The sequence below is a fragment of the Podarcis melisellensis genome (genome assembly GCF_964234715.1).
Source record: "Podarcis melisellensis genome assembly, chromosome: 8".
In the NCBI taxonomy this organism is placed as follows: domain Eukaryota; kingdom Metazoa; phylum Chordata; class Lepidosauria; order Squamata; family Lacertidae; genus Podarcis; species Podarcis melisellensis.
The window spans coordinates 59,978,917-60,004,103 of record NC_138540.1 but is presented as its reverse complement, the minus strand read 5'-3'; the positions used below and the strand labels follow the sequence as shown (position 1 = coordinate 60,004,103).

Sequence of the window (25,187 nt, the reverse complement as noted above, 5' to 3'; positions counted from 1 at the left end):
AACTCTTAAATGCTATTTTGGTTAGTGAACTGATGAGTAATCTTCCTCATACATTTTTCTTTAACCTCAAGGGTGTTTATTTGGATAATAAACTTCTTTTTACATCTGAAGGATTCAGATTTGAACAACACCATAAGAGCAACTTCCCAGTGGCATTGTTCACTGTTTGAAGTATCCCTACCAGCTAGAGAAGATCAAAGCTTGGGTCACACAGATAAGTCAGCCAGTGATGTAAATGTACATGTAGCATCTAAGAATAACTTGCATGTGTGATTGGCTGAGCCATCACAGACACACCAGAGGATGAAGTTTCAGATGACCCTCCCCAAACAAACAAACAAACCAGGACACACACACACACAGGGCTCTGTTCACAGTAGGGATGGGAAGAAAGTTGGCCTGGTTCACATTTTATTCTGAAACTATCTAATTCACACTTCCTGAGGCAACATGCAAACCAAAATGCAACTATCCTTCAAAAATTACACTTCTACAAATCTTGTAATACAGTTCTTCAACCAAACAATGCATACAGAAATGCATATATTAGTGGAGAGTGTGCATAATAATCAATACTAGGGGAGTTTGCTTGCACAAATGGTATATTAGGGAAAATTGCAGTTTCTGCATTAGGAGATATGTGCGCTAACCTGCTGACAAATTTTCATGATAACTTTTTTTTAAAAGCACCACAAAATTATGCAGAAATGTGGTGATCTAAACTTGAGATGTGAAAAACGAGAAACAGAAATGCACCAAAACTAACAGATTTGCCCCAATTCTAACCATGCATGTGTAGAGCAGCTCTTTGGCTGTGTACACATTACCATTTACTCTGGCTTCAGTGTGCTCCCACAGGTGGTGTTTGTAACATTAAGCCACATTCACTGAGGTGTGTATGTTTGGGACAGTCATTGCACATGCACAGATGACAGCTTCATTTTGGGGGGTGGGGTTTGCAGGCACGCATTGCCAATCAGGTGGTGTGCATCAGGGTAAGACATCCCCACCCCTTCGCTAGTGTGTTCAGTAACATGCAAAGGCCACCTTGTTGTGTTTAAATATGTATAAGATAAAGGTAAAGGATCCCTGGACGGTTAAGTCCAGTCAAAGGCAACTATGGGGTTGTGGCGTTTATCTCACTTTCAGGCTGAGGGAGCTGGCGTTTGTCCACAGACAGTTTTCTGGGTCATGTGGCATGAGTAAACCGCTACTGGCACATGGAGGACCATGACGAGTGCCAGAGCACGCAGAAAGATTGTTTACCTTTGTGACGCAGTGGTACCTGTATATCTACTTGCACTGGCATGCTTTCGAACTGCTAGGTTGGCAGGAGCTGGGACAGAGCAATGGGAGCCCACCCCATTGCAGGGATTCGAACCTCCAACCTTCTGCTCAGCAAGCCCAAGAGGTTCAGTGGTTTAGACCACAGCGCCACCTGCGTCCCTAGTGTGTACAGTAACATGCAAAGGCCACCTTGTTGTGTTTAAATGTGTATATAGCCTAAGTAAGGGTCTTCCTGGCAGATCCAGAGAAGTGAAGACATGATGGAAGAAGACCCTGCCCAAATCTAGCAAGGGAGCCAAAAAGCCACACAGCAAACACTGCAGCATGTGCAGGACTCTCCAGATCTTAATTTGTGAGGAATAGGATTGGGAGGAGAATCACTCAAAGTTAATGCTCAAGCAATCCTTTTGGTGGGGGAAGTAAATCCAGACCTCTGAACAGGAAAGGAATTCACTGTTTTCTTTGTAATATGTTTGCATATTAGCTTTGCTGTCATGTGGGGGGCACTTCTTATTTTTAACTTTCTTTCATGCCGTGGCAGGAACAAGACTTTGCTCTTGGTTGTCCTGTGGACTATTTTCTTAATCCCCAAATTAGCCAGATGTCTTGGTGTTCTCAGGCATTTGGGGAAGGGTAATCATGGCAGCCATCTCTCACACACCCCAAAATGCCGAAATAACTGAGCAGGTAGTGGCAAAATACAGTTAAAAAAATAATAATGAAGGAAGCTAATCTTGCAGCCATATGAAAGGGCAGTAACGAATTCTGGTGCACTTAACCCCTGAAAAGTCAGAAATGGTCCCCAAATGCATGGTATTCAGGGTACAATCCTAAGTACAGAGAAAGAAGAAAAAGAGAAGGAGGGCTGGAAGAAGAGAGTGTAAAAGAGAGAGAATCAAAATTGCACAACTTACATCACGCCCTGGGCTTCCTGGTTTTCCTTGAAGACCAAAGTCGCCCTTATCACCCTTTTGCCCCTAAAGAAAACAACAGATGACATGTCTTAGCAATTAATTCAGTTTCTGCCTTGGCCTCACTCCAGTAGAGCCTTCATCAACCTGGTGCCCTCCAGACGCTTTGGACTGCAACTTCCATGATGGGAGTTGTGGTCTAAAACATCTGGAGGGTGCCAAGTTGGGGAAGGCCACTCTAGGGTCATCCTCATTATTGCCACAGTCTGGCACCCACTGCTTCCCTGCCTGACATCCAGTCCTTGTAGCCAGCCAGAGGCCCTCAGTTCTTCTAGCTAATATCACAGCTTCCCTGGAGAGCTCTTGTAAGTCATTTCTCTGAAAGCTAGGAGGCAGTTTGGAAACATTATGGATGAAACGTAGCATCAAGACGCAGGAAATAAACAAACAAGACAAATAAATAAAGTTCTTGTAGCAGGACCTCCTGTCATGGGAGAACAACATTCAAGCGGTCAGCATCTTCCCTTGGGCCAACTATTCCTTCCCAAAGCTGGGGTGCTTACCTTTTGGCCAACTGTTCCAGCCAATCCTGGAGGTCCCTGTTAGAAACATAATGGATTATTTATTAGTGGTGTAGATTTGTTAAGTCCACGCTATCCCAAATGCTGAGGGCTGGTTTGATCATATAAGCATACACATATAAGCCTAAGGACTTTCACGACTGTCATTTGGAGGGGGAGGGGAGTTATTAGCATCCCTTTCTACACCATCCCAGCCTGAGGCCATGAAAGCATGCTCAGACAGGTAATAAGTATACTGTTGTTATATACAGTTTTAATGACTGTACTGTTTTAATTGGTTTTTTTTTTTGCTTCATTTGTGCCCACTTCATGATCATCTGTTGATATTCATTGGGGGTGGGGGTGGGGGGGGAGGATGAAATAATAAATAAGTAACTTGGGTATCTGAAATAAGTAGCTCAAGGCAGATCCACACCTGTTCTGGAGCTACCATTTCCAGCACTCTGAATGAACTACAGTTCCCAGGATTCTTTGGGAAAATTACATGCTTTAAATGTGCACTGAATATGCTTTAAATGCGTATTCTCTGTCCCTTTACTGAGACAACATTTTCCACAGCTTTCCCATCCCATCCCATCAGGAGCTGTCCAGGGTCCTGACTTTACCTGCTTAAGCCAGAAAGGGCTCTGTTTATTGCTTCCAGTTTCTACATGGGACCCAAGCCCCTATAAAACAAGACAGGGGCTACTGTAAAGCATTAAACGGAATATGGTGGCAGCGGAAGTGGTGAAGCCTCTGTCAACCATTAGCTAAGCTGCCTACCTGTCACATAAGGAATGGGTTCTGGCTGTCATTGGTTGAATTGCTGTGATCTCAGAGAGAGAGGTGAAGCAGCAGCAAGGGCCTAGGAAAAGAGGAGGCAGAGGCCTGAAAAGGCAGCAGAGAAAAGGAAAGGAAGGTTGGATTCTGGGAGAATGGAGGAGGCCAATGGGAGATGAGAGAGAGAACAGGCAGAGAGGAGAATGGTTTGCCATCAACAGCTCTTAAGTGAGAGAGGCTAAATTATTCATATCAATTTGAAATACAAAGCAAAAGTCCTTGGCTCTGACAAAATATATGGTGCCACTATATTTCTGGGTTTTTGTTAATGCATTAGGTGGACAGGGCAGGATACAGCTGGCCAGGCACAGACACACAGAGACACACACAGTGTCATGACAGGCCTGACCACAAGATGCCGTGACTAAATATTTATCATTCACAGTATAAACTTTGGCCCAGCACACACTGGCCTTTATTCAAATCAGCAGCTTTCAAAGTGGGAAAGAAGAACAGACGTTTTGCAAAACAGCAAACTAGAGATTGCAAAGAGACAAGTGGCTGGTCAGCAAAAGGTCAGAGCAGGGTGACTTGGGCCAAGTTGAAGTGACATTCGATGGACACAGCCCTGCTAAGGTCAGGCTAAACCAAGAAGGCTAAGGAGTAGGGGCTGAATTTGATGCATCTATGCATGGATGTCTGTGGAGCTTATTAACTAGAGAACTCGGAAGAATGAATGAAGAAGCCGCTGAGTGGACCAATCTCTGAAAGCAAGATGCAGGCATATGCAAAATTCTGGGTCCCACAGCACTCTTTGGCATCAAAGGTCAGTCTAAAAAATTTCTGTCCAATGCCAGATGATGAAGAAGAACAGGCTATGAGAGTCTGGACCCCTGGGGATAGTCTCTCTGACCTCATCCCTTAATCCTGACTGAGGTGGTAAACCTGCAGCTGAGCTGCAACCCTTCAGGTTGCAAGTGAGGGTCTCACATGACCAGATTGTTTTCCACACTAAACAATTCTCTGCATGCAGAAAACAAAATGTCACAGTGATAACAATGGTAGTACATTCTGATCAAGTGGGTTTTATTAAGCACAGGCAGGAGTGGGTCATTTAAGATTGGTAAATAATCATTTAAGATTGCTACTAATCTATTATAGGTAAGGCTGAAGAGAAATTTCATTCAAAATCATTTTCAACTCGAAATTGAAAAATACCTGGGCAGGAAAGCTCACCCATTTTCATCAGTTTCACAGTCCTAGCAGGAGCCTTCTCCCTCCCCCTGGCCACCATAATGCACAGAGTAAGCACAGAGTAGGGATGCAAGCTGATGGTGGGTGGAGCCAGAGTGGAGAGTGGGCGGAGTCAGAGGCAAAAGTGGGTGGTGCAAGAGCCAATGGTGTGTAAAGCCCTAAACAGTTTGGCACTAGGGGCTGATGGGAATTGCAGTCCAAAATTTCTGGAAGGCACTAGTTGGCAAAGCCTGCTGTATATACATGCTTACCTTTTCTCCTTGATCTCCCTTCTCTCCCGGTGGGCCTTCAGCACACTTCAGAAAAGATAAGGAACAAACAGGCAGGGAGTTAGTAGGACAGCAACACTGGACAAAGAAGAGGAGAGAAGAGCCAAACAGGCATGACCTCTTTCCAGGGTTGGGCAGCAGCTCACCTGTAATGGGGCTTCAGGTGAGATCCGGACACAGTCAGCACCCTGGAAAATTAATAATAGAGTTACAGGTTTGTGGGTGGGCCAGCCTGGATTAAATTTGTATATTACCCTTCATCTGAAGTTCCCAGGGCAGTTCACAGATTAAAAATACTTTAAAAAACAGACCAAAACCACAAAGTACATAACAATAATGATGATGATGATGTCAAACAAAGGTTTGGCAATGGGATTTGGATATGCCAATTCTCCCACATGGTAAAAGTGTTGATCCCCAAAGCATGTCAGCAAAGTTCCAAGTGTGACAGAGCGAGGAGAACCATGCTGTACTTACACGATCGCCTTTCTCCCCTTTGGATCCATAGACGCCTGGTGGTCCACGTTCACCTTTCCCACCCTGCGCGAAAAGAGAGAAGAAACTCCCTGAGAAAAGAACTGTTGTCATGCCATTGAAAAGAAAACAGAAGCTCTAGGCAGAACATACTTCCGGAGCGCACAAATCAAACACAAAAGCCCACATGCTGTGGATGTGAGCAGCGCACAATACAAAAACATGACATCACTTGATGTCTGGATGCAAACACATATGCTAGTTTATTAATCTCTTTCAGATGTAAATGCCATCCTTGCCCTTCGCACACTCTCTCCCCAGTTAGGAGCAGGGAGTGAAAGGTGGGTGGGATTTACAAGTCTATCCATTTAAAACACATGACCTCTCAAAGAATCCTGAGGATTGTAGTTTGTTAAGGGTGCTGAGCATTGTATCTCTGTGAGGGTGCTGGCTACAGTTCCCACGGTTCTCAAACTACAATTCCCAGGACTCTTTGGGGGGAATCAATGTGCTTCAAATATATAATGTATACACAACCTCAGGCACCAATAGGAACACTCTAGCCACCCTTACCTTAAAATAATTACAAACATCCTGAAATAAAAATATTCGCAAATGACAGAAGTTGGGTTGTGTGCAGTATCTGCAGTTAACAATATAAACATTTATAAACTGCTTAATGTTCAAAAACCTCTAAGCCAGCCTTTCTCAAGCTGTGGGTCCCCAGATGTTGTTGAGCTACAACTCCCATCACCCCTAGCTAGCAAGGCCAGAGCTTGGGGATGATGGGAGTTGTAGTCCAATAACATCTGGGGACCCACAGGTTGAGAACCACTGCAAGCAGTGACAGTAATTAAGCAGTAAGAGAAAATAACAAATCCCTAGTAACAATGAGAAAAGGAGTGGTTGACATTTGAGCACATGGCCTGCATTATTGCCTGTTAGTATCAATACACAAATATGCACTACAATTTGGGAATGTTCTGGATAAGGTAATTTACATGCTTATTATGTTGTAGTCCATTTGCTTATTCAATCTAATCAGAAGCAGGCTTTAAAAGGAAATGCAGAGTGATCAGCAGTCCTCTTTAGCCCTACTAATGATGGCAAGCCAGACAGCCAATTCTTGTAGGAATGTTAACTGCAGAAGATTAGGAATGTGGAGCCTGAAGCAGACACCACCATTTGGGATTCTGCTAAGGTGAAAGACTTACCTTTAAGCCCGGCGGACCCAGCGTGGCCTGAAGAGATAAAAACAAAATTAATGCACTTGCGAGACGCCTCAGCGATCATTCTGCATGCCAAGAGTAAGTAAAAGGAGGAATCAGGTCAAACGGGAAGAGACTGAAAAGCAAGTATCCAGGCCGACAAAACGTTAAAACTATCAGGGGCTGTGTAACGTGAGCCTAGAGAAAAGAAGATTAAAAGGTAACATAACAGGCCTCAAACTTAAGAGGCTGCCATAAAGAAGAAGAGAGGAACTCTTTCCTCCTTCCCCCAAGGAAAAGACAAATGGAAAAGTTAGTCAAGCTGCAAGGATGGAAAATGTAGGTGTCTTATTGAGAGAGGGAGGGCCTCTTATAAACACTGCTGGAACAACCTGAAAAAGGATCCAGAAACGGATGGAGAAGATGGGGGCCAGCGCTAGTCACAGGCTTTGGTGGCTGGGTCAGGCCTATGGGGCTCCATCTGCCTGCTAAACTTAGGGGCAAGATGTCTGCATAGCTACATAGATTAGAGGTGAAGTGGATATCCAAGGAGGTAATCTGTGGCAAAGAGAAGGAAATGCTAAAAGATGTGGGTCTAAGTGAGGAAATCAGGACTGGCTAGTCTCATTGCTGTTCACTCTTCCAGTCAGGACAGTGTGATGGCATCCAGGTTCAAGACTCCTTGCACATCTCCACTTCAAGACCCACTGCAGATGGTTCTGGCATCCATATGTTCTATCCATGCAATCATTCAGCATCTCCCTCCCTCCCTCCACCACACACACATTCACACATTGAAGTAAAGATTGACCCTGAGCTTTGACTTTCAGTTTAAAACATACCAGTGGAAAATTGGCTGCCACTGCGATGAAGAGCCCCTGTCAAAAGTTACTATTCTGCAGCTGCTGTATCCATTGTAGGGCCCCCTTTGCCAGGAGGGAGGTCCATAAGGAGGCAAACTTATTCTTATGGCTGGAAGTCACATAAGACCGAGTGCTTTAAGCATCTTTCAGAGAACAGAGTATCTCACCCAAAAGTCTGATTTTTCAGAGTGGCTTGAGCTTAATCTGAGAGGGGGAAGACAAGCCCTAGTTCATTTTTAGGTCACCAGTGTGAAAAGGCAGCCCCTGAGCATGCCCAGAGTGCATTTCACTTCATCCTAAACCTAACATGAGGGTGGGCAGAACCTTACAATATAACCCCCCCCTCCCCACCACAATACAAATCTTGTATAGTGTCTGCATTCAGCTCACCAAGAGTCATAGGTTGTGCAGATCTCTGCTAGAGCTTTCAGGCTAACCAACAGACTGGTTATATAGCAGCATAAGATGCTGCCTTCTGCTGACTCAGACCAATGGTCCATCTAGCTCAGTACAGCCTACACTGACTGGCAGGGGCTCTCCAAGGTTACAAGCAGGAGCCAGTGGCTCAGTGATGGAGATATGGTGCTTAACAAGTTCAGAGATATTGTTGTACACAAGCTGGGACGGAAGAGTTGTGGCCCAGGGCTGCTGAGACGATTCAGCACCTTGCATTTCATCAAGAGTGAACTGGTGGCCTTTGTAAGAATCTCTTAATATGTCAGATGCTGGCTCCCTTCGGACTAGGAGCAAGAAAGGTCTGGAGGTGGAGATCAGAGCCTGCAGTCAAGGAAAGGGCAGCTCTCAGTGGCAGCAGAGCACATTTTCTGCATGCAGAATGCCCCTGGTGAGAAGTATCGTAAAGGAGAGGCCACAAAGAGGATGCACAAACAACAAGAACTCTGATACAATACGGTTATGGAGGGGAAAGTCATGCAGCCAGCCGCCACTTGTAATGCAGCTGGACACTAAGAGCCCAGGGCTTGAGCCTTGTATGGCAAGCCAGAAGGACTAAAACACCGCACCATGTTCATCTTGGGCATTTCTGGATAGGGCTGGGTAGGGCTTTTGTCTTCTACCAAGAGAGGCACTGCCTGTCACTGTAGACAATCCTGAGTTAGATGGACAAATGGTCTGGCATGGAATAAAGTGGGCTTTTTAAGGGAAGGCTATTGTTCAGTGGTAGAGCAGGAGGTCCCATGTTCAACCCCCAATATCTCCAGATAGGGCTGAGAAAGAGCCAGTCAGTGTGGGCAATATGGACCTAGCTGGGCCAATGATTTGACTGGAATAAGGCAGCTTCTTATTGTCCTTTTTTCTCTCTCACCAATCTGCCCCCTCCCTCAGTTCATGTTGAGGGTCAAGCCACAAGGTCCCCATTAGAGTACATCCGGGGAGTAGTGGCTAAAAGGGACTAGGGCCAAGCCACCAAGACTCAGATCTGTGGCTTCCCCTCCCACAAATTCCTGTGCAACTGCTTGGCAGTCCCACCATCTAGTCCTGCAGAAGAGTAACCAAAGTAAGCAAGGAAAGGGAAAACTGCAAAGAGTAGCATTGATGTAGCCTCTCCTCCCCACCTCTTCCTTTCATCCTCTGCGGTTCCATGTGCCAAAGTTGTTGCCATGGGAACCCTCCTGACATCTGGAAGCCATCACAGATTTCTTCAGTGATCCAGATGTTCCAGTGGATGCAAGCCAGAAGGAACAGGGGAAAGTGGTGGAAGGATGGGGGGTAGGATCACAGCGACAGCTCCTTTTAGAAAGCATGCAGACAAAGTTGGATATTCAGCCAACTGGGACAGGTAAAAGGACTTGGGGGGCAGGGGAGAAAGAAGATGGAAATCCAGGTTCCGGGGAAGGAACCCACCACTGGGATGAATGAATCAATGAATGAATCAATGGTCCCTGTTGAGGTTACAATTCTGCAGCTGCTGAGAAGCCTTTTGAGTCAGCAGTTCGGCTGCCAAATGAGGAAGGATCTAAGAATACAGCCTTGTCCCGTTAGAGGCCCTGTGTCTGTGTGTGTGTGGGGTGTGTGTGTGTGTGTGTGTGTGTCAGGTGATTTCAACATTGCTCACAACTAGAAGTTTATGTCAGTTGCTTCTCTAATTTGGCGAACTGCACATTCAACTACAATTGCAGCTGGGGCAGCAAAACAGTCATGATGCTGCTCTAACACCAGAAAGAAAGGGATGTAGGTGGGACAATGTTCCCAAGAGTACCAACAGTGTTTGGCCAACTCTTGAAACAAGCAAGATTGTGGGTCTTTTTTAAAAAGAGAGAAGGGGGTGTTATTGTGGGGTTACAACAACCCTAAGAGGTAGGCTGGTCTTGCCTTACCCTTCTTCTCATAGGAAATGCTCAGCAGGATCAAGGAGGTTCAGTTGGAGGGAAGTGAGAAATGTTCCTATTTACATCTGAGGAATGTTGGTAGGTGTGGAATATCCAGCTGGCAACCAGAGATGCCAAACCCAGAGTACTTTCTTGTTCTGAGCATGACCTTGCCTTCTTGACCTCCAGCTCAGCTCATCTCCTGCCTAATTAACAGTTTTCCAGGAACAGTTACTCTTGGACCCGAGTTCCTGCCCACTGGACCTATGGAGCTTTTTCCCCCTTCTTCCCAAATCCACAAATGCATGGCTCCCACTTCTGGAAGTTAAAGAGAGCCCATGTTGCTTACTGAACCTGCAGCAACCGACATCCTGAACTAGTATCCATCAGCATGCCTTATCCAAAGCTCATTAAAAAATCAATGTGATATTAACACCAGCCCGTTGACTTACATTTGAAAGCTGTGACTTCTGTGAGCATGGGGGACACTGCAAAAAGAACAAAACAATTAGAAAACTGGAAAGGAAGATGCTTTCTAATAAAGGCTGCAACAGTTATAATACAGTTTTGTGCATGTTTATTCAGAAGTACAACCTGCTGTGTTCAGTGGGGGCTTTTCCTCGGGTAAGTGAGTTGAGAATAGAGAAGGCTGTATTAACTAATTCACTAGCAGCCAAGCAATTAGTTATTGCAGCCTTCTACAACTTGGTGCCCTCCAGATGTTTTGGATGGCAAGTCTCATCTACCCCAGGCACCAAGGCAAAACATCTGGAGGGCACCAGGTTGGAGAGCTGACATTTAAAATGTTTGATCAATTAAAAAGATGCCACCATGATTTGGACAGCAGTTTTTAATTTTAAAAAAGCAACTTGCTTTGAATTTAAGTAATTAAAAGAATCAGTATGTGGTGGGCACCACCTTAATAAAGGCATCCCTGCTTTTTCCTCACATAGGATGGACCACCATGTTTATGGTGATGCTGGCTGTGGCACAAGGGTCCATCAAGGGTCAGGGGAGAATGTTTTTCTTCAGCAGTGTTGCTTTATTTGTTTGTAAACATGTGCAAGTTTACTAGATAAATTCATTCATTGACTTACGCCCCATGGACAAGGTCTTCTTTCATCCACCTACAAGTTTAACTATCAATCACTCTGTAATGTTTATGCATTTTTGTGACTGTCAGTATGATGGACAGTGACACAAATGATCAAACTTTGACTCTTTTTAATGCAATCAGGAAAATACTAAAATGCAACATTGGGGGTGTTAAGCAAATACCTTCTCTGATTCCCCTGTGATATGATCACAGTACAGGCCAAGCAGCTTATTAGTGAAGGGGGTGTTGGGTGGAAGCCTCCAGTGAGCTAGTGAAGGGACTCGGTTGTCTGAAAGGCAGCTGGCTCCGTCTCCTTTCCCTGGCAAAATTCTGGGCACAGCGAAAGACTCTTATTATATGTGAGGGTTTGTGGCTTGACCACTGCTTCCTCCCACCAAACCAGTTAAGTGTGAGATGCTTCCCATGGGATGGTCAGCTCTAAAGAAGCCAAACCAGGCAGGCCGAGGCATCTGGTGGATGCTGCGGTTTCCCTGCATCGGGGGCAACTGAAGGAATGGTGCTTGGAATGCAAACTTACACACTGTTGATAGGGATGTCAGAATGTTGTGGAAATTGCAGAGATGCCTTTCTGGGTATATCCACCACACCAGCAAGGTGTAAGGCTGGGATATGTGAAACCTGCCCATTTATTTCAGCACAGTATTCCTGTGAGCTCAGATATCCACAGAAACTCTGCAGAGCACTATAGATCACCTTGCTTTTGAGCATAATGTCCCTTGTATAGGACCCTCGTACCTACGGGACCGCCTCACCTGGTATGCCCCGCAGAGGACCTTAAGGTCCATAAATAGCAACCCTCTAGAGGTCCCAGGCCCTAAGGAAGTGAGATTAGCCTCAACCAGGGCCAGGGCCTTTTCAACACTGGCTCCAGCCTGGTGGAACACTCTGTCTCATGAGACTAGGGCCCTGCGGGATCTGATTTATTTTCGCAGGGCCTGTAAGATAGAGTTGTTCTGCCTGGCCTTTGGCTTGGAATCAGCCTGATCCTCTCCTCCTCTTTCCTTTTCCTTCTGTGATGGAACCCCTATTTGGGGACTTCCCTGACCAGTCTGGATAGATGGCCTCAAACAGTTTTTTATCTGGGCTTCCACTGAAACGAGGCTGCATTTTAAGTTGTACCTTAATCCTGTTTTTAAGTTGTATTTTAATCAATTGTTTTTATACCTGATGTTAGCTGCCCTGAGCCCAGTCTTGGCCAGGGAGGGCAGGGTACAAATAATAATAATAATAATAATAATAATAATAATAATAATAATTATTATTATTATTATTATTTTTCAGAAGAAACCATTTTTTAGGCATGCTCTTCATTGTTTTGAGTGGGACATGAAGTGCAGAGGCTGCCCTTTTCCCCCAGTGAATTCAGTTGCACAACCCCCTGCATAATCCCACCCCACCTTGGCAAAATTGTGCAAAGGTTTATGCATCCAACTGCATTTTTACTTAATTTTGATAATTTCTAAAGCTTGTCCCAGGACTGAGCCAAGGTTGTTTTTGTTTCTTTGTGGTGGCATGGAAGTGACATCAGAAGAGTTCTGATGACTTGGAGGAAAGGTTCTTTCAGTCCTTGGCAAGTGAGGTCTTCATTTACCTACACTTATACAACACTCCCCCACCCCCCGGTATCTGTGGGTTCAGAATAACTGATGGCATCAATGGAAAGACAATATCCACGTCAGCAATCGAATCTCCTGGATGACTGTGGCATCCAGAATGGTCTGAACAAGGAGCAGCAACTGCAGAGGCATGTTATGAAGGCTACAATTCCTGACTGTGTAACAAGCGCCAGAGGGTAGAAGGCTTTGCTTGCTTCCTTTTAGGCATTGATAGCTCAGGAGTCTGGAACATACAAAGAAGCCCTCAGAAGGAACCGTTTACTGAGAGCTCTCCAGGAAAGGATTAGCATCAATGAAGTCTTAAGTACTACATGGTAAGCAGGGACAAGCAGGGTTTTGATTCTCAGCCCCTAAAGGTCTGGAATACCACTGTGTGTTTGTTTGTGTGTGTGTGCTTGGAGAAATTCCTCGAGAAACTTCTCCCCAAAGTAGAACACCTTACAAAACTCTCCACAGGTCATTTGCCAATGCTCCCATTCAAAAGAAATTGAATTTAAACTGCCTTGTAAAATGTCATTCTCACAATCCAATATGGGAATTTCAACCGTTTGTATCGAATTCTTGTGGCTTTCAATACTACCCATATGCTGATGACACTCAGCTATTCTTCTGTACCTTAGATCTTTTGTCCTTCCTTCAATTCCACATTTCCAACTTCCCCTCTGATATTTCTCTGTGTTAATGTTTCAACACTGTTCTTTATTTGTTTAAAAACAAATAAAAAATGCAAAAAGGATGTTTCAACACTGTCTCAAGCTGCATATATCAAGGAGCAAACTTACCAAGTCGTGGTTCAAACAAACCTATTTAACTATATTCCCCTTTCCCACATAGATTACAACAACCCTATGAGTTTGATTGGTCTTACTGTCCTATGGGCATGAGGACTCAAAAATTCATGACAGGAGAGGTCAGAACTGGAGTCTCCCTGATCAGTAGCTCAATTTCTTCTTAGATGCTACACCTATGTAAGCAAAATTACTAACTCACGCTCCATATATGATTCCTCACCTTGTCACCTTGGCCATCTTTCACACCAACCTTTCCAGAAGATCTCACCTCCTCCTGGAAGAGAGCAGAGAAAAGAGGCTAGTAGTCCACAAACCATTCTTCTAGCATATGAACATAAGAAGAGTCTGCTGGATCAGGCCAAAGGGGACTCATCTAGCCCAGCACCCTATTTCCTATTCTCACAGTAGCCAAACAGATACATGTGGGAAACCTGCAAGGAGGACCTGAGCACAAGAGCAGCTTCCCCTCCCCTGTGGTTCTTAGCAACTGGTATTAAGATGCATTTCTGCTTCCATCTGTGAAGGCAGAGCCTAGCCATCATGGCTAGTAGCCACTGATAGTGAATTTGTCCAATCTTCTTTTAAAGCCATAAATCTGCTGGATGCTCCCATGCTCCTTCCCACGTAGCAAGCCTTCCATGTGGGCCAAAACAGCTTCTTTCTATCCTTTACTCCTAGTGAAGAGGGAAGGTTGCCAGCAGCTGGAGAAAATGGCTGATGTTCAGAGAACTAAGATTAACATTTAACAGGTGCTTATCACAGCATCTGGAAGTGCACTGCCAGTGATAGAGCATCTGCTTTGCTTGCAGAAAGTCACAAGTTCAAATCCTGGCTTCCCATGGCTGGGAAGGTCTCCTGCCTGAACACAGGACACACAAAGCTGCCTTTATATGGAGCCAGATCATTGGTCCATGTAACACTGTATTGTCTACACAGGGAGGCTCTCGCAGCCTTACCTGGAGATGTTGGGGACTGAGCCTGAGACCTTCTATATGAAAGGCAGATGTACTCCACTGGGCTATGCCCCTTCCCCAAGGGGCTTAGCATCCCTTGTCTGAAACCCTGGAGAGAAACTGTCATTCAGTGTTGACAGTACAGTCGTACGTTGGAAGTTGAACGTAAACCGTTACGGAAGTCCGTTCGACTTCCAAAGCGTTCGAAAACTAAAGTGTGGCTTCTGATTGGCTGCAGTCAATCAGAAGCTACGGAAGCCCCGTCAGACATTTGGCTTCCAAAAATAGTTCACAAACTGGAACAGTCACTTCTGGGTTTGCGGCATTCAGGAGCCAAAATGTTCAGGAACTAAGCTGTTCAACTTCCAAGGTACAACTGTACTGAGCTGGATGGTCTGACTTGTACCAATTCAGTTTCCTGTGTTAAACAAGAAATGAAATGGCAGAAGCTCAGGAGGTCAAGTGACCTCTTCCATCACCCATCTTGGCCTTTGGCTCTCCAGTCTTGCTCCTCAAGGCAGGAGCGGCTAGTGAAGAGTGGTTCTCCTGACAGCAGAATTGTTGCTGCTAACTGGGACCTTGTGGGGGCAGGGCAGGGTGACGGTGAAGCCATGTCTGTGTGGGCACCCTGGCAGAGCCAATCTCTCACTGGGGTACCTGCTCAGCCCCACCCCACCACCATCCTGCCCAGTGAGAGGCACACAACAACCCAGTGAGAGGCAGTGAAGCCAGTGTCAGGAGGGTGGCTCTATAGCACCACCCCATCACTCTCCAAAACCATTTTTGCAGCCTTAGCCAGAGATGCCAGTAACTCAGGACCTGCTGCATTCAAATCAGAGACTATAACAGAGAGTGATGCCCCTTATCTGCCAAATGGCTCACAGACACATATTTTGATTATATCAGCACTGCCTGTCTCTGGGCTGTTTGCTCCCTTTTGCACCATCTGTGCGCTGCAAAAAAACCCCCACTCAAGTCTCCAGTAAATTCTCTTCACATTCTGACCTTGTTCAGCTGCCCCTGGAACATGCTGTGCAGCAGCTACATGCCTGCCTCTACATCACTCTAAGTCAGGACTGGGGAATCTTTGGCCCATTAGATATTACAGAACTACAATTCCCATCAGCCCTAGCAAGCATGGCTGGTGGCCACAGATTATGGGCGGTGTAGTTTAGCAATTTCTGAAGGGCCATAGATCCACCTACACTTCAATCATCCAGGGACTAGTCCGCCTACACATCGTCCTAACACCCTGGCCTCTTTCTCCCAACCCACCAGCAAGATGCTTATCATCACACACCCTCGTGCTTGTAGGAATACTTTCCCTGCTCCCACTTATCTGTTGCTCCATCCTGTCAAGATTCACCCCTTGATAAGCTCCATTTTCTATCCTCTGGCTCTTGTTGCATTTTTCTTCAGTCTGGCTCTTTTGGCCTAGTCTCATCACCACCATTAAATCTTGTGGAAAAAATGAGGCAGGTTTGTTTTTGTCCCAGAGGGTGAATGAATGAGGCTTGTGTTCTCATCAGTGAAAGAATCTCATAGGATGGAGAGGAGAGCAACAGGGAAAGGAGGCCCATATGTGGGAGAAGGCAGTTCCAAGTCAGAAGGCAGTTCCAAGTCAGAAGACAATGCCCCAGGGTCAGATTTACCTACAGTTGGACAAAGATGTCCATGCCACTTCAGGATGAGGGGAATATCCAACATGGTTTGCATCTTAATGCAAATCTACCCACTTCACAAAACAAGACATGAACTGATAGGCAGCTGTCCTTCGAAATGCAGACACAAATTATGATGCAGTTCTCCAACCAAATAATGCACATATAAGCATATACACACTAAGAGTGCCATGGTGGGTTGACCATCACATCCTGCTGGCTTTTGCTGGCCAGGGCAGAAAAAGTGGGCAGTGGTTTTAGTGACTTTTCAAAGCCATGCCACTTCCAGGAGCCCTCTCTGCTAAATGGACTGGTTCAGAACCCAGTGGATCCATGGCTGGCCCTGCTGTGACCCAGCCCCATTACAAATCATTTTGGGGTCCTATGCTGGTTATGACTAGCAGGAACACCACCACTTTCTATGGCTGGGAGTGGGGCTTCCAGGGCAATGGAGTCCCACAGAGACGTAGCCCAGCAGATGGCTGCATCTGTTGCCTCCTAACCTCCTTCAGCCACAAGGATCAGCATGTTAGCCTAAGCTAATATTAAATCATCTGGATGTAAGCATCTATTGGCCCTACAATTCATCTCAAAACCAAATCAATGCCTCTACAAGATATGCTGAATTAAATGGGGCTTTTCTATGTAAATAAAAGAAGCACAATCTAATCATATATCAGATATGAATGCCTACACTTGAGCTATCAAAAACAGGAATGTTGTTCACCAGATGAAAGAAAACTTAAGTTATAGGACAGGAATCAAGCAGTAACTGCACCTCTGGGAGAAGGTAAAAAAACTGTTTATGTACCAAGTGATTGAATAATAAAGTGTTTAAATGATTGATTAATCAATTCTGCTGCTGTTTTTAATCTGCCGAAGGTTGTGTTTTGCTTTTGTACTGATGCTTCCTTTTATATCATGTTTTTGTATTAAAAAATGTTGCAGACCCCCTTAAGAACCATCTTTGGTGAGCAGGGATGTAAATATTTCCATATTCTATCCATCATGTCAGCGCACAACTGGCTGGCAGTAGTCTCAGATGGTTTGGATTGCAACCTCTTGCTCCCCCCTTCCCAGCCCCTTCTCTGATGTGTATTTCTTCTCAGCAGGATGTGACAGTGAAAAATAAAATCCCTAAATTGGTAGCAAACATATTCCCAGCAAATGTTGAGCGGATGACTGGTGTTTAATTCCAGCAATGCTCTCTCTATGCCATACTACAGTGATGGTGGGAACAGGCAAATTAGTTTTCCATCAGTTGGACCATTAAATCTATCTCAGCAGAGGATTAAGACTGCACTGAGTCTCTACAACTTTCCGATTTGTGTATCAAAATTACTTATTTTGATGGGTAATTTCCCCTCCCAAATACTTATCTTTTCTCAAAACTGTGGGGTGCCATTATTTATCCTGACTGCTGCTTCTGATAATGGTTACATGGGTGATCCCATCTAATCAGGGATCACACAGTAAATGGAACAATGCCATGGTACTATGTCCAACACAATGTGAATGGACATAACCATTACCATTAGGCAGAGTGAGCCAGCTGCCTCACGTGGCAGATGCTGGGGGTGGCAGCAAGATATTGGCGAACATGGCTAAGCACACGCAATGGAAGTTTTCAGTGTTGTTTACGCGGGCTAACATTGCAATGGTTGTTCAGTAATGATCTCACAGCTTTCTTCCACAATAAAATTCTTTCCACACAAATCCATCCTATTTAATCACATCGTATCAACCTAGCTGTCTGCTAGAGAGAAACAGGACTAGAAATTGCCAATGTTCACTTGTTCATTCCATGTCCAGAATGGAAATCAATCCAGCAAATGCAATTGCTATTCGGTGCTGTTGTTACTTTCAAACTGCAAATGATACGAAATCGATTGCATTTTCTCTCATTTGCATCATGTTTTCTTTACATTGAAATGAATGGATAACATAATGACAAGATGGAATTTAAATAATTAACACAATATTGTCACAGCGGACAGTGAGAAGAATAACAGTTTATGCAGAAGACGAAATGCAGTGGAACAGAAACAGTGCTACAAGCAACAAAGGCAGGGTGAAACAGAAAACTTTATCTTCATCTGTGCTGTCTGTACACATGCAGCAAAAACCCATGAACCACAACTACCCCATATTTCCACAGTTTGGACTGTACAGTTCCAGTACATGGAATTCTCCAGAGGATTTCAAATCAATAACACTTTGTCTTATGTAATGCTTACAAATGGTCGGCATACTTTAGCTAGTCATAACCATTACAATTCTCCAGGGAAGGACAGCATCATCAACCCCCAGATGGGAGATTGAGAGGCTTGCTTATAGCCATGTCTTGACTTCACAACAGGAACAAGATTTGAGCTAGCGGCTTCCTGATTCATAGCTCTACACCAGGAGTAACTGGAGTGGGACACTCCACATGTTGTGGACTCCAGCTCCCATCCTCCTTGACCAATGGCCATGCTGGCTGAGGCAGATGGGAGTTGTAGTTCCAGATGTCTGGAAGGTACCATGCTGGCTGCCCATGCTCTGGGCTATGCTAGTTCTTTCTTGCTGGTTGGTGTTCCTCACCTGCTTGCTTTGGGTCTCCTCCAAGCAGAAGCAGCGGGTGTAGACCTTGCCTTCAGTCTGAGGGTTGATCTCTATCAGGTCATTGCTCTGCATGACTTCCACATCGCGACGAGTTTTAGATGCTTCGGGAAAGCACTGATGAAACAGGAAAGTATTGAAATAACTTCGATGAGCAAGGCAATTAGCTCTTCATGGACCAGCATGGCCTGGGGCTTATAGCAGCGGTGGCTAACTTGTTTTGGTCCAAGGTTTTACCCTTGGCCAATCTCTGGAGGCTGCAAGCCACCCTACACTCCCTCATGCACTCACCTGCATACACACAGGTAGACAAGCCACCCATTGGCTGATCTGCATACCCCCCTAAAACTACAAAATTATCACTCTGATGATCAGGAAGGAAGTAGTTTGGATTCCCTATAAGAGAACTGGGCTCCACCCATCCTAGCACAGTGTCTACTTACATTTTTTTCTTTTTCTTACTGCTGCCCAATTTTGTTGTGTTTGGGGAGCCCCAGAAAATTTGCTTGGGAACAAATACGGGTTAGTGACAAACCAGGAACTGGGAGACCAAAGTTTATGGCTCAAGACTTTTCAGCCTGGTGGGCTGGATCCTCACTTCCCTCAACCATCATGGGCCATTTTGACAGGTGTGTCATCAGGTGGCAACTTCTAAGTTGCTAGCTTTCAGTCCCAAACAGCTGGTTGGTGCTGACAGCAGCCCTGCTTGCCAAAGAACAAACAGGATTACATTTTAAGCTCCTGAGTATTCCTTTGCAAGCCGTGTCTTTATGAGGTGTCCACCTGATGTCAGGTATGGTGTCAGGTGTGGGGCGTGGATTGGGGAAAAGAGCCTTGGGGGCCAAATTATGACTGCCTCCCCTAGGCCTGATTAGGCCCATGGGCAGGAGGTTCCTCACCACTGAATTTATGGGCACAACGAGGCTGTACTATTTGAACAAGATCAGAGCATGTTGAGAAGTAAGTAGAGGGAAATGACTGCATAGACCTGAAAGTGAAGGTTTTCTGAAGCAAAAACCACAACGACATTGTTTCAAATAGCTATCCCCCCCCAAAATTTTTTTTAAAAAAATAACTATCCCAAACAGGCAGCAGGTGTCAACATATTATCAGATCCACCCAAAAAAAAGCATAGCAGTTTTTACATGCAGGTTGCTATGTAACTGAGTAGATTGCATCTACAATGCAAGATCACATTTATATCAATTGCTGCTGTTGCCTGTGGTTTTGAATGGGGAACCTGATGCACCATTGTAGATAATAAAAACCTGCAAAACAGACAGCAGTGCTTTCAACTCTAGAAAAGTTGTCTGACAGCTTTTGTGGATAAATGTCTCAGTCCTGCAACCTCAGCATGAGGAAATGCAGGAGCACACACATAAACAGAAGTGACAGCTTTTGCATATCTGCAGTATTACTCACCCCGTTATCAGAGATCTCACAGCATCCCTCATGCATTGCCATGGCTGGGTCACAATAAATGTGAAGCTGCTGAATGTCAAACTGCAAACAAAGAAACAAGCAAACTGTTATAGGGTGGAGATCCAACATCCACCCTGGTTCTTCAGATCCTGGAGAAGAGGCCTCAGCCAGCCCTTCATTTAAGCATGGGAAATCATAGTGGTACAAGTACACATCCCACTGGAGGAATGAGCAGAAGTGGCTCACCAGGTGGGGTGGTGCCATTATGATAACTTCTCACCGGTTGTGTCCCAGTTGCTTCCCAAGAAGGAGAGGGTAAAAGTGGCAGGGAGATCAGTGCAGTGAAAACGCACTGGCAGAGCCAATCTGGTGCCCCTGTCAATGCATCTACAGCCTCCATGCCATCTTCCCCGCCCAGCAAGTGACAGTGACATACCTACCAGGCTCCACCACACCTGGCAAGCTTCTTCTGGGCAAGAGAAATGGCAGGGTGACCTACCTATTGTCTGTACGTTTTCAGACACCTGCCTCTCAAATGGTTTCTGGTGAAGGGTTTGGCAGGTCTTGGTTCTGAGAATGAGGTTCTATATATTATCCTCAGGACCTCTCATTTTCCAAGGCAGCACATTTCTCCTCAAGGCCATCAGGTAGGCACAAATCACCACCTTTAAATGTTGGTCTAGGAGTTTTGGAGCAGCATTATTTTAAAGTTCTACTTAAGAAGAAAACAACAACACACATTCTGAAAGAGGAAATAGTGTATGTGAAATATTTTCTTCGGTGCTTCTCCAAATTCCCCAGTGGCATTGCCACAGTGGGATAAAAGTGTGGGGAGAGAAATCCCTTCTCCAAAAAGGAACTGTCACTCCCAATACTTTTATAGGAAAAGAGAGGACAATCAGAAATCCTGATCTTGGCAGGGTAATTGCCTCATTTTGACCTCTTCACAGCTGTGCAGATGAATTAGAAGCAGAGGTGAGGTCAGGGTTGGGAGATGAAATCTGGCACATGTGGAACTGTGCTTATACCTGTCTAATGGGTCAGTATATCTATTCATTTATTGAATTTAAATATCACCTTCCTTCTATCAAGGAAATTAAGGCAGGATACGTGAGGGTTCTCAGGCAGTCTCCCACACAGGCACTGACCAGACCTAGACCTGCTTAGTGTCAGCAAGGCAGCTATGGCATCATTTGCCCTCCGGCCATAGGGAAATCCCACAAAGCCACTTCCGGCTTGCCCCAGGAGGTGGGGTTGCGGGCTTCACGCCCACCCCACGTGAGCGGGGGCTGGTCCCAGCCCCTGCGAGACCAAGGGAATCCCGGCCAGGGCGCTCCCCCCCAGCCAGCCAATCAGCTGGCTGGCTGGGGGGCGTGGTTTGCCCTATTTAGAGCCGGCGCGGAGGGGGCTCTCCCTCTTTTCGCCGGCTCCCCCCTCACGTTTTCCCACCCTCCCTCCCTTTAGGTAGACTAGGTAGGTCTTTGACTTTGCTATGGACTTCGGTCTGTTGCCGCAAGGGGCATGGTAGGAATTTTTCCCAATCGGCAATTTGCGGCCTTTTGGTTTTTCGCCTACCTCGTAGCAACTCGTCACAACTTCTCGGCATTTGGCGGTAGGCATTGGTAAGAAGGGGTTAAGAGGATGTGGGGGGGGAGGAACGCCATCACCTCCCCCCAGCGAGCGAAGGGTGGTCCGTTAAAGGACTCCGGGGGGCATGGCCCTGTCCGAAGCCTATGGAGGTGTGGGCCAAAGGCACGCCCCAAAGCGGTGACCCGGGGGAGCTCCTAGTCGACGTGCCTTGGCAGGAGACTCCCCCGATCTAAGGTTAACCCTTCCCCATGTCTCCAGCAATTGGGCTGGAGCCGGATAGTCGTTAGGACCAATGCCTAAGCCAATGTCTCTCATTCCTGAATTCAATAAAGTTGTGGCCTAATTCGCCCAATTAACTTCAATTTATGTTGTCTTGTGTCTTTATTTATCCTGGTGGGGGGCGGGAACTCGCCACGCAAAGACATACTCTAAGTATCTGGAGTCTAAGCAAAACTCCAAAGCTTCTAACAGCTCAGTAGTTAACTCAACAATTGCACAGGGCCCAAATTATTGAATTCCAAGCACCGCCATTTTACTTCACCAGCCCTGCTCCCAACATACACACCCTGGGAAATGGCATAATTAAAATGTCAGAGTTCAGGGGTGCAGGCCTAGAGCTCCACTCAACACCAAGAGCTTCACATGGCTATTAACCATGATGACCATGCAGTGTCTCCAATATCAGAGGCACTGTGCCTCATAAGAATGGAATAAGAGCCTGCTGGACAAAGCCAATGGCCTATCTAGTTCAGGATCTTATTCTCACAGCGGCCAACCAGATGCTTGTGGGAAACCTGCAGGGAGGATCTGAGAGACAAGAGCACTTTCCCCTCCTTGGGTTTCCAGAAACAGGTATTCAGAGGCATTACTGCCTCCAACCATGGAGGTACAGCATAACCATCATGGCTTGTAACTGTTATTAGCCTTATCCAATATATATTTGCCCACTCACTTTCTCCATGCCATGAATAATTTTTTTACATCTCCATCATATCACCTTTTGCTGGCCTTCTCTCTGAACTAAAAAAGTCCCACATGTTGCAGCCTTTTCTCATTGGGGAGTCACTCTCCATCCCCTTGATCATTTTGGGGAGAGTAGTGGTCTTGCGCTCAGGGTCTACTTATGGGCTTCCCATAGGGGCATCTGGTTGGCTACTGTGAGGACAAACTGCTGGACTGGAAGAGACTTTGGCTCATCCAGCAGCCAGGCTCTTCTTATGTTCTCATGTTCAAGTCCACCCCACAGTCCTGGGAAGCAGCTAGCAGCAGTAGAAGTGACCAGTGATGTCCCCACCAGCGTTATAACAGCAGCCTGGTGATGGTGGCAGTAGTCCGTGCCAAGGCCCCAAACCTTGCCCAAGAATTTTGTGTGCTGGCTTCTGGCTTGGAACAGGATTTGCTAAAGCTCCCCGATTTATTGCAGAATGCACTTACACCAAAATAGCTTCGTTTGTTGTTAATTATGCATTGGCTGATCAGCTCAAGCGTTTCAAAATCTCTTCCTGGAAATATATAATCATTTCTTGCTCTATCACCATGCAGATTCTCTAGTGGTAGAAGATCTGCTATGAATGCAGCAGGTCCCAGGTTCAGTCCTTACTATCTGCAGGTAGGATTGGGTTAGGGTTAGAGAGACCTGCTGCCGGTCATGGTAGATCAGAGGTGGGGAACCTCTGCCCTGCATCCCTGCATAGGCCTGGCACAAATCACAAAAAGGAAACCCCCGAAGAATAAAATCAGCCTAGCTCATAGCTTTGTCTTGAAGTTCAAAGGTGACCTAGCTTAGTGGCCTCAATCCTGACACCAATTCCTGTTCTCTGGGGAGTGAGGGTCAATACCTTACAGACAGAAGCTTCAATAGAACTGAATTTTGTGTAAAGTGAACTTGTGGACAATTTGGAGGTTCTTTCTTCTTAGAAATGTAAGATTAGCAAAAAGTATGCATGTCACCTACGGTAGAATACCAGGACAAACCTGAAAGTTTATGAGAGGTTCCCGGTGAAGCTTAACACTTTTTTAAAATGTTAGCAACATTCCTTAGAGTTGGGGGTGTCTTCATAGATACCAACGTGTGTTTCAGCCCAACTAGGTTTGAGAAAAGGCCAAGCAGCCCCAAATGGAGAGATGGTCCGCTTGCTACAGCTTGCCCACAAAGCCCCACCATGACTCACTGTGACAGGAGCACCCTGCACGGCATCCAATCCAACAAACGCGTTGCCTTCCCTGGCCAGGCGCCGGCGGGGTTGCAGTGGCTTGGAGGAGATGTAGCTGCAGTCGATGTGGATGGAAACCACTTGGCTTTGGATGCTAAGGACCATTTTGTGCCACTTCAAGTCGAAAAGGGCGGAGACCCCTTTTCCGGCAAAGATGGCGCTGACAAACTCCTTGTCCTGGCCCTTGGCTTGGAACTCCAGGCTCTGCTCTTTGCTGTTGATCCCCAGGGAGAGCTGAGGGGGTGAAAGGAGACGGCGCTGACTATGAGAATGTTCTAGAAAGAGAGGCAGAGAGGAAAGGCATGAGGGGAGACAGGGAGACAGAAAGATGAAGAAAGCACACTAAACAGAGAGATACTAGGATTGTGGCAGCAGCAGGCAAGCTGAGAGAAGACTTGTGATTCTTTTTTGCCAGGGCAGTCTTCCCTCTGGTCCATACACCCTTCATTATGAAATGGGTCAATGTTGCAGACCACCAGATCCCATGACACAAGTGACATCTTTGTCATACTATGAATTATTGTCTGTTTTAGCTATATATTATTTTTTTATTAAAGGAAGTGACAGATATAAAATACAGTTATATTATCATAAAGAACACAGAAAGATAAATGTGGTCTCGATGCCTGTTATTCCAGAGAGGAATGAGAGGAGTGCTTTATTATTATCATTAACTTGGATCAGCATGTTTTCTGAAATAACCTCTTGAGAAAAACAGTTAGTTTAGCCATTTAAGATATTCCATATTGTTATGAGTTTCTGGGGAACCGGATCCCCCTCAATTCCTGGGTCTAATAAAAGTTAGGATTAATCAATGCTTGGAGGATTAAACTGAAACTTTAAATAGCTGGACTCCGCTTTCCTTGTCCAGGAAACCACCTGGGAGAGGAACCTTCAAGGGGAACAAAGCTAATAAAGGTTCCTCCCACCTGCCAAAATGGCTCAGGTGGGAAGCAACCAGCCAGATCCAGTACTCTGCCCTTACCCAGGCCACAGTCCCATGCTAGCTTTCAATGGTGAAAGCACAACACAAGGCCAGTCTAGGAAATCTGGGAGGCTCACTTCTATGGCAAGGATCCTCCTCATTGACAGCAGCAACTGTGACTCAGACAAGAAGTGGCTGGCTAGGTTTGTTGGACCAGCAGCACCAAACGAGGGGAATTACAAATGAGGAGTCAGATCCTTTGGAAGGTTTCAGTGATGTAGCCACCCTAGCACTCCACTCTTTCCCCTCTTACATCATCCAGGTGAACTGAGCCCAGTTCACTCCTGTGGCAGCTTCACCTCCAA

At 45.8% G+C, this 25,187-nt stretch overlaps 1 protein-coding gene across 5 annotated transcripts in view; it reads right to left on the bottom strand.

Annotated features, from left to right (window-relative positions):
- COL16A1 (collagen type XVI alpha 1 chain) overlaps positions 1 to 25,187 on the bottom strand; it is a 130,459-nt gene that overhangs the window by 70,611 nt on the left and 34,661 nt on the right. For all 5 annotated transcript variants that reach the window (XM_081921167.1, XM_081921168.1, XM_081921170.1 and 2 more), the window contains exons 6-16: positions 23,856 to 24,131; positions 20,095 to 20,175; positions 18,655 to 18,789; positions 13,678 to 13,731; positions 10,386 to 10,421; positions 6,750 to 6,776; positions 5,539 to 5,601; positions 5,208 to 5,249; positions 5,044 to 5,088; positions 2,762 to 2,797; positions 2,202 to 2,264 (exon numbers count right to left, since the gene is read on the bottom strand). In XM_081921167.1, coding sequence (XP_081777293.1) covers positions 2,202 to 2,264; positions 2,762 to 2,797; positions 5,044 to 5,088; positions 5,208 to 5,249; positions 5,539 to 5,601; positions 6,750 to 6,776; positions 10,386 to 10,421; positions 13,678 to 13,731; positions 18,655 to 18,789; positions 20,095 to 20,175; positions 23,856 to 24,131 — 858 coding nt within the window. The remainder of the gene's footprint in view (positions 1 to 2,201; positions 2,265 to 2,761; positions 2,798 to 5,043; positions 5,089 to 5,207; positions 5,250 to 5,538; positions 5,602 to 6,749; positions 6,777 to 10,385; positions 10,422 to 13,677; positions 13,732 to 18,654; positions 18,790 to 20,094; positions 20,176 to 23,855; positions 24,132 to 25,187) is intronic.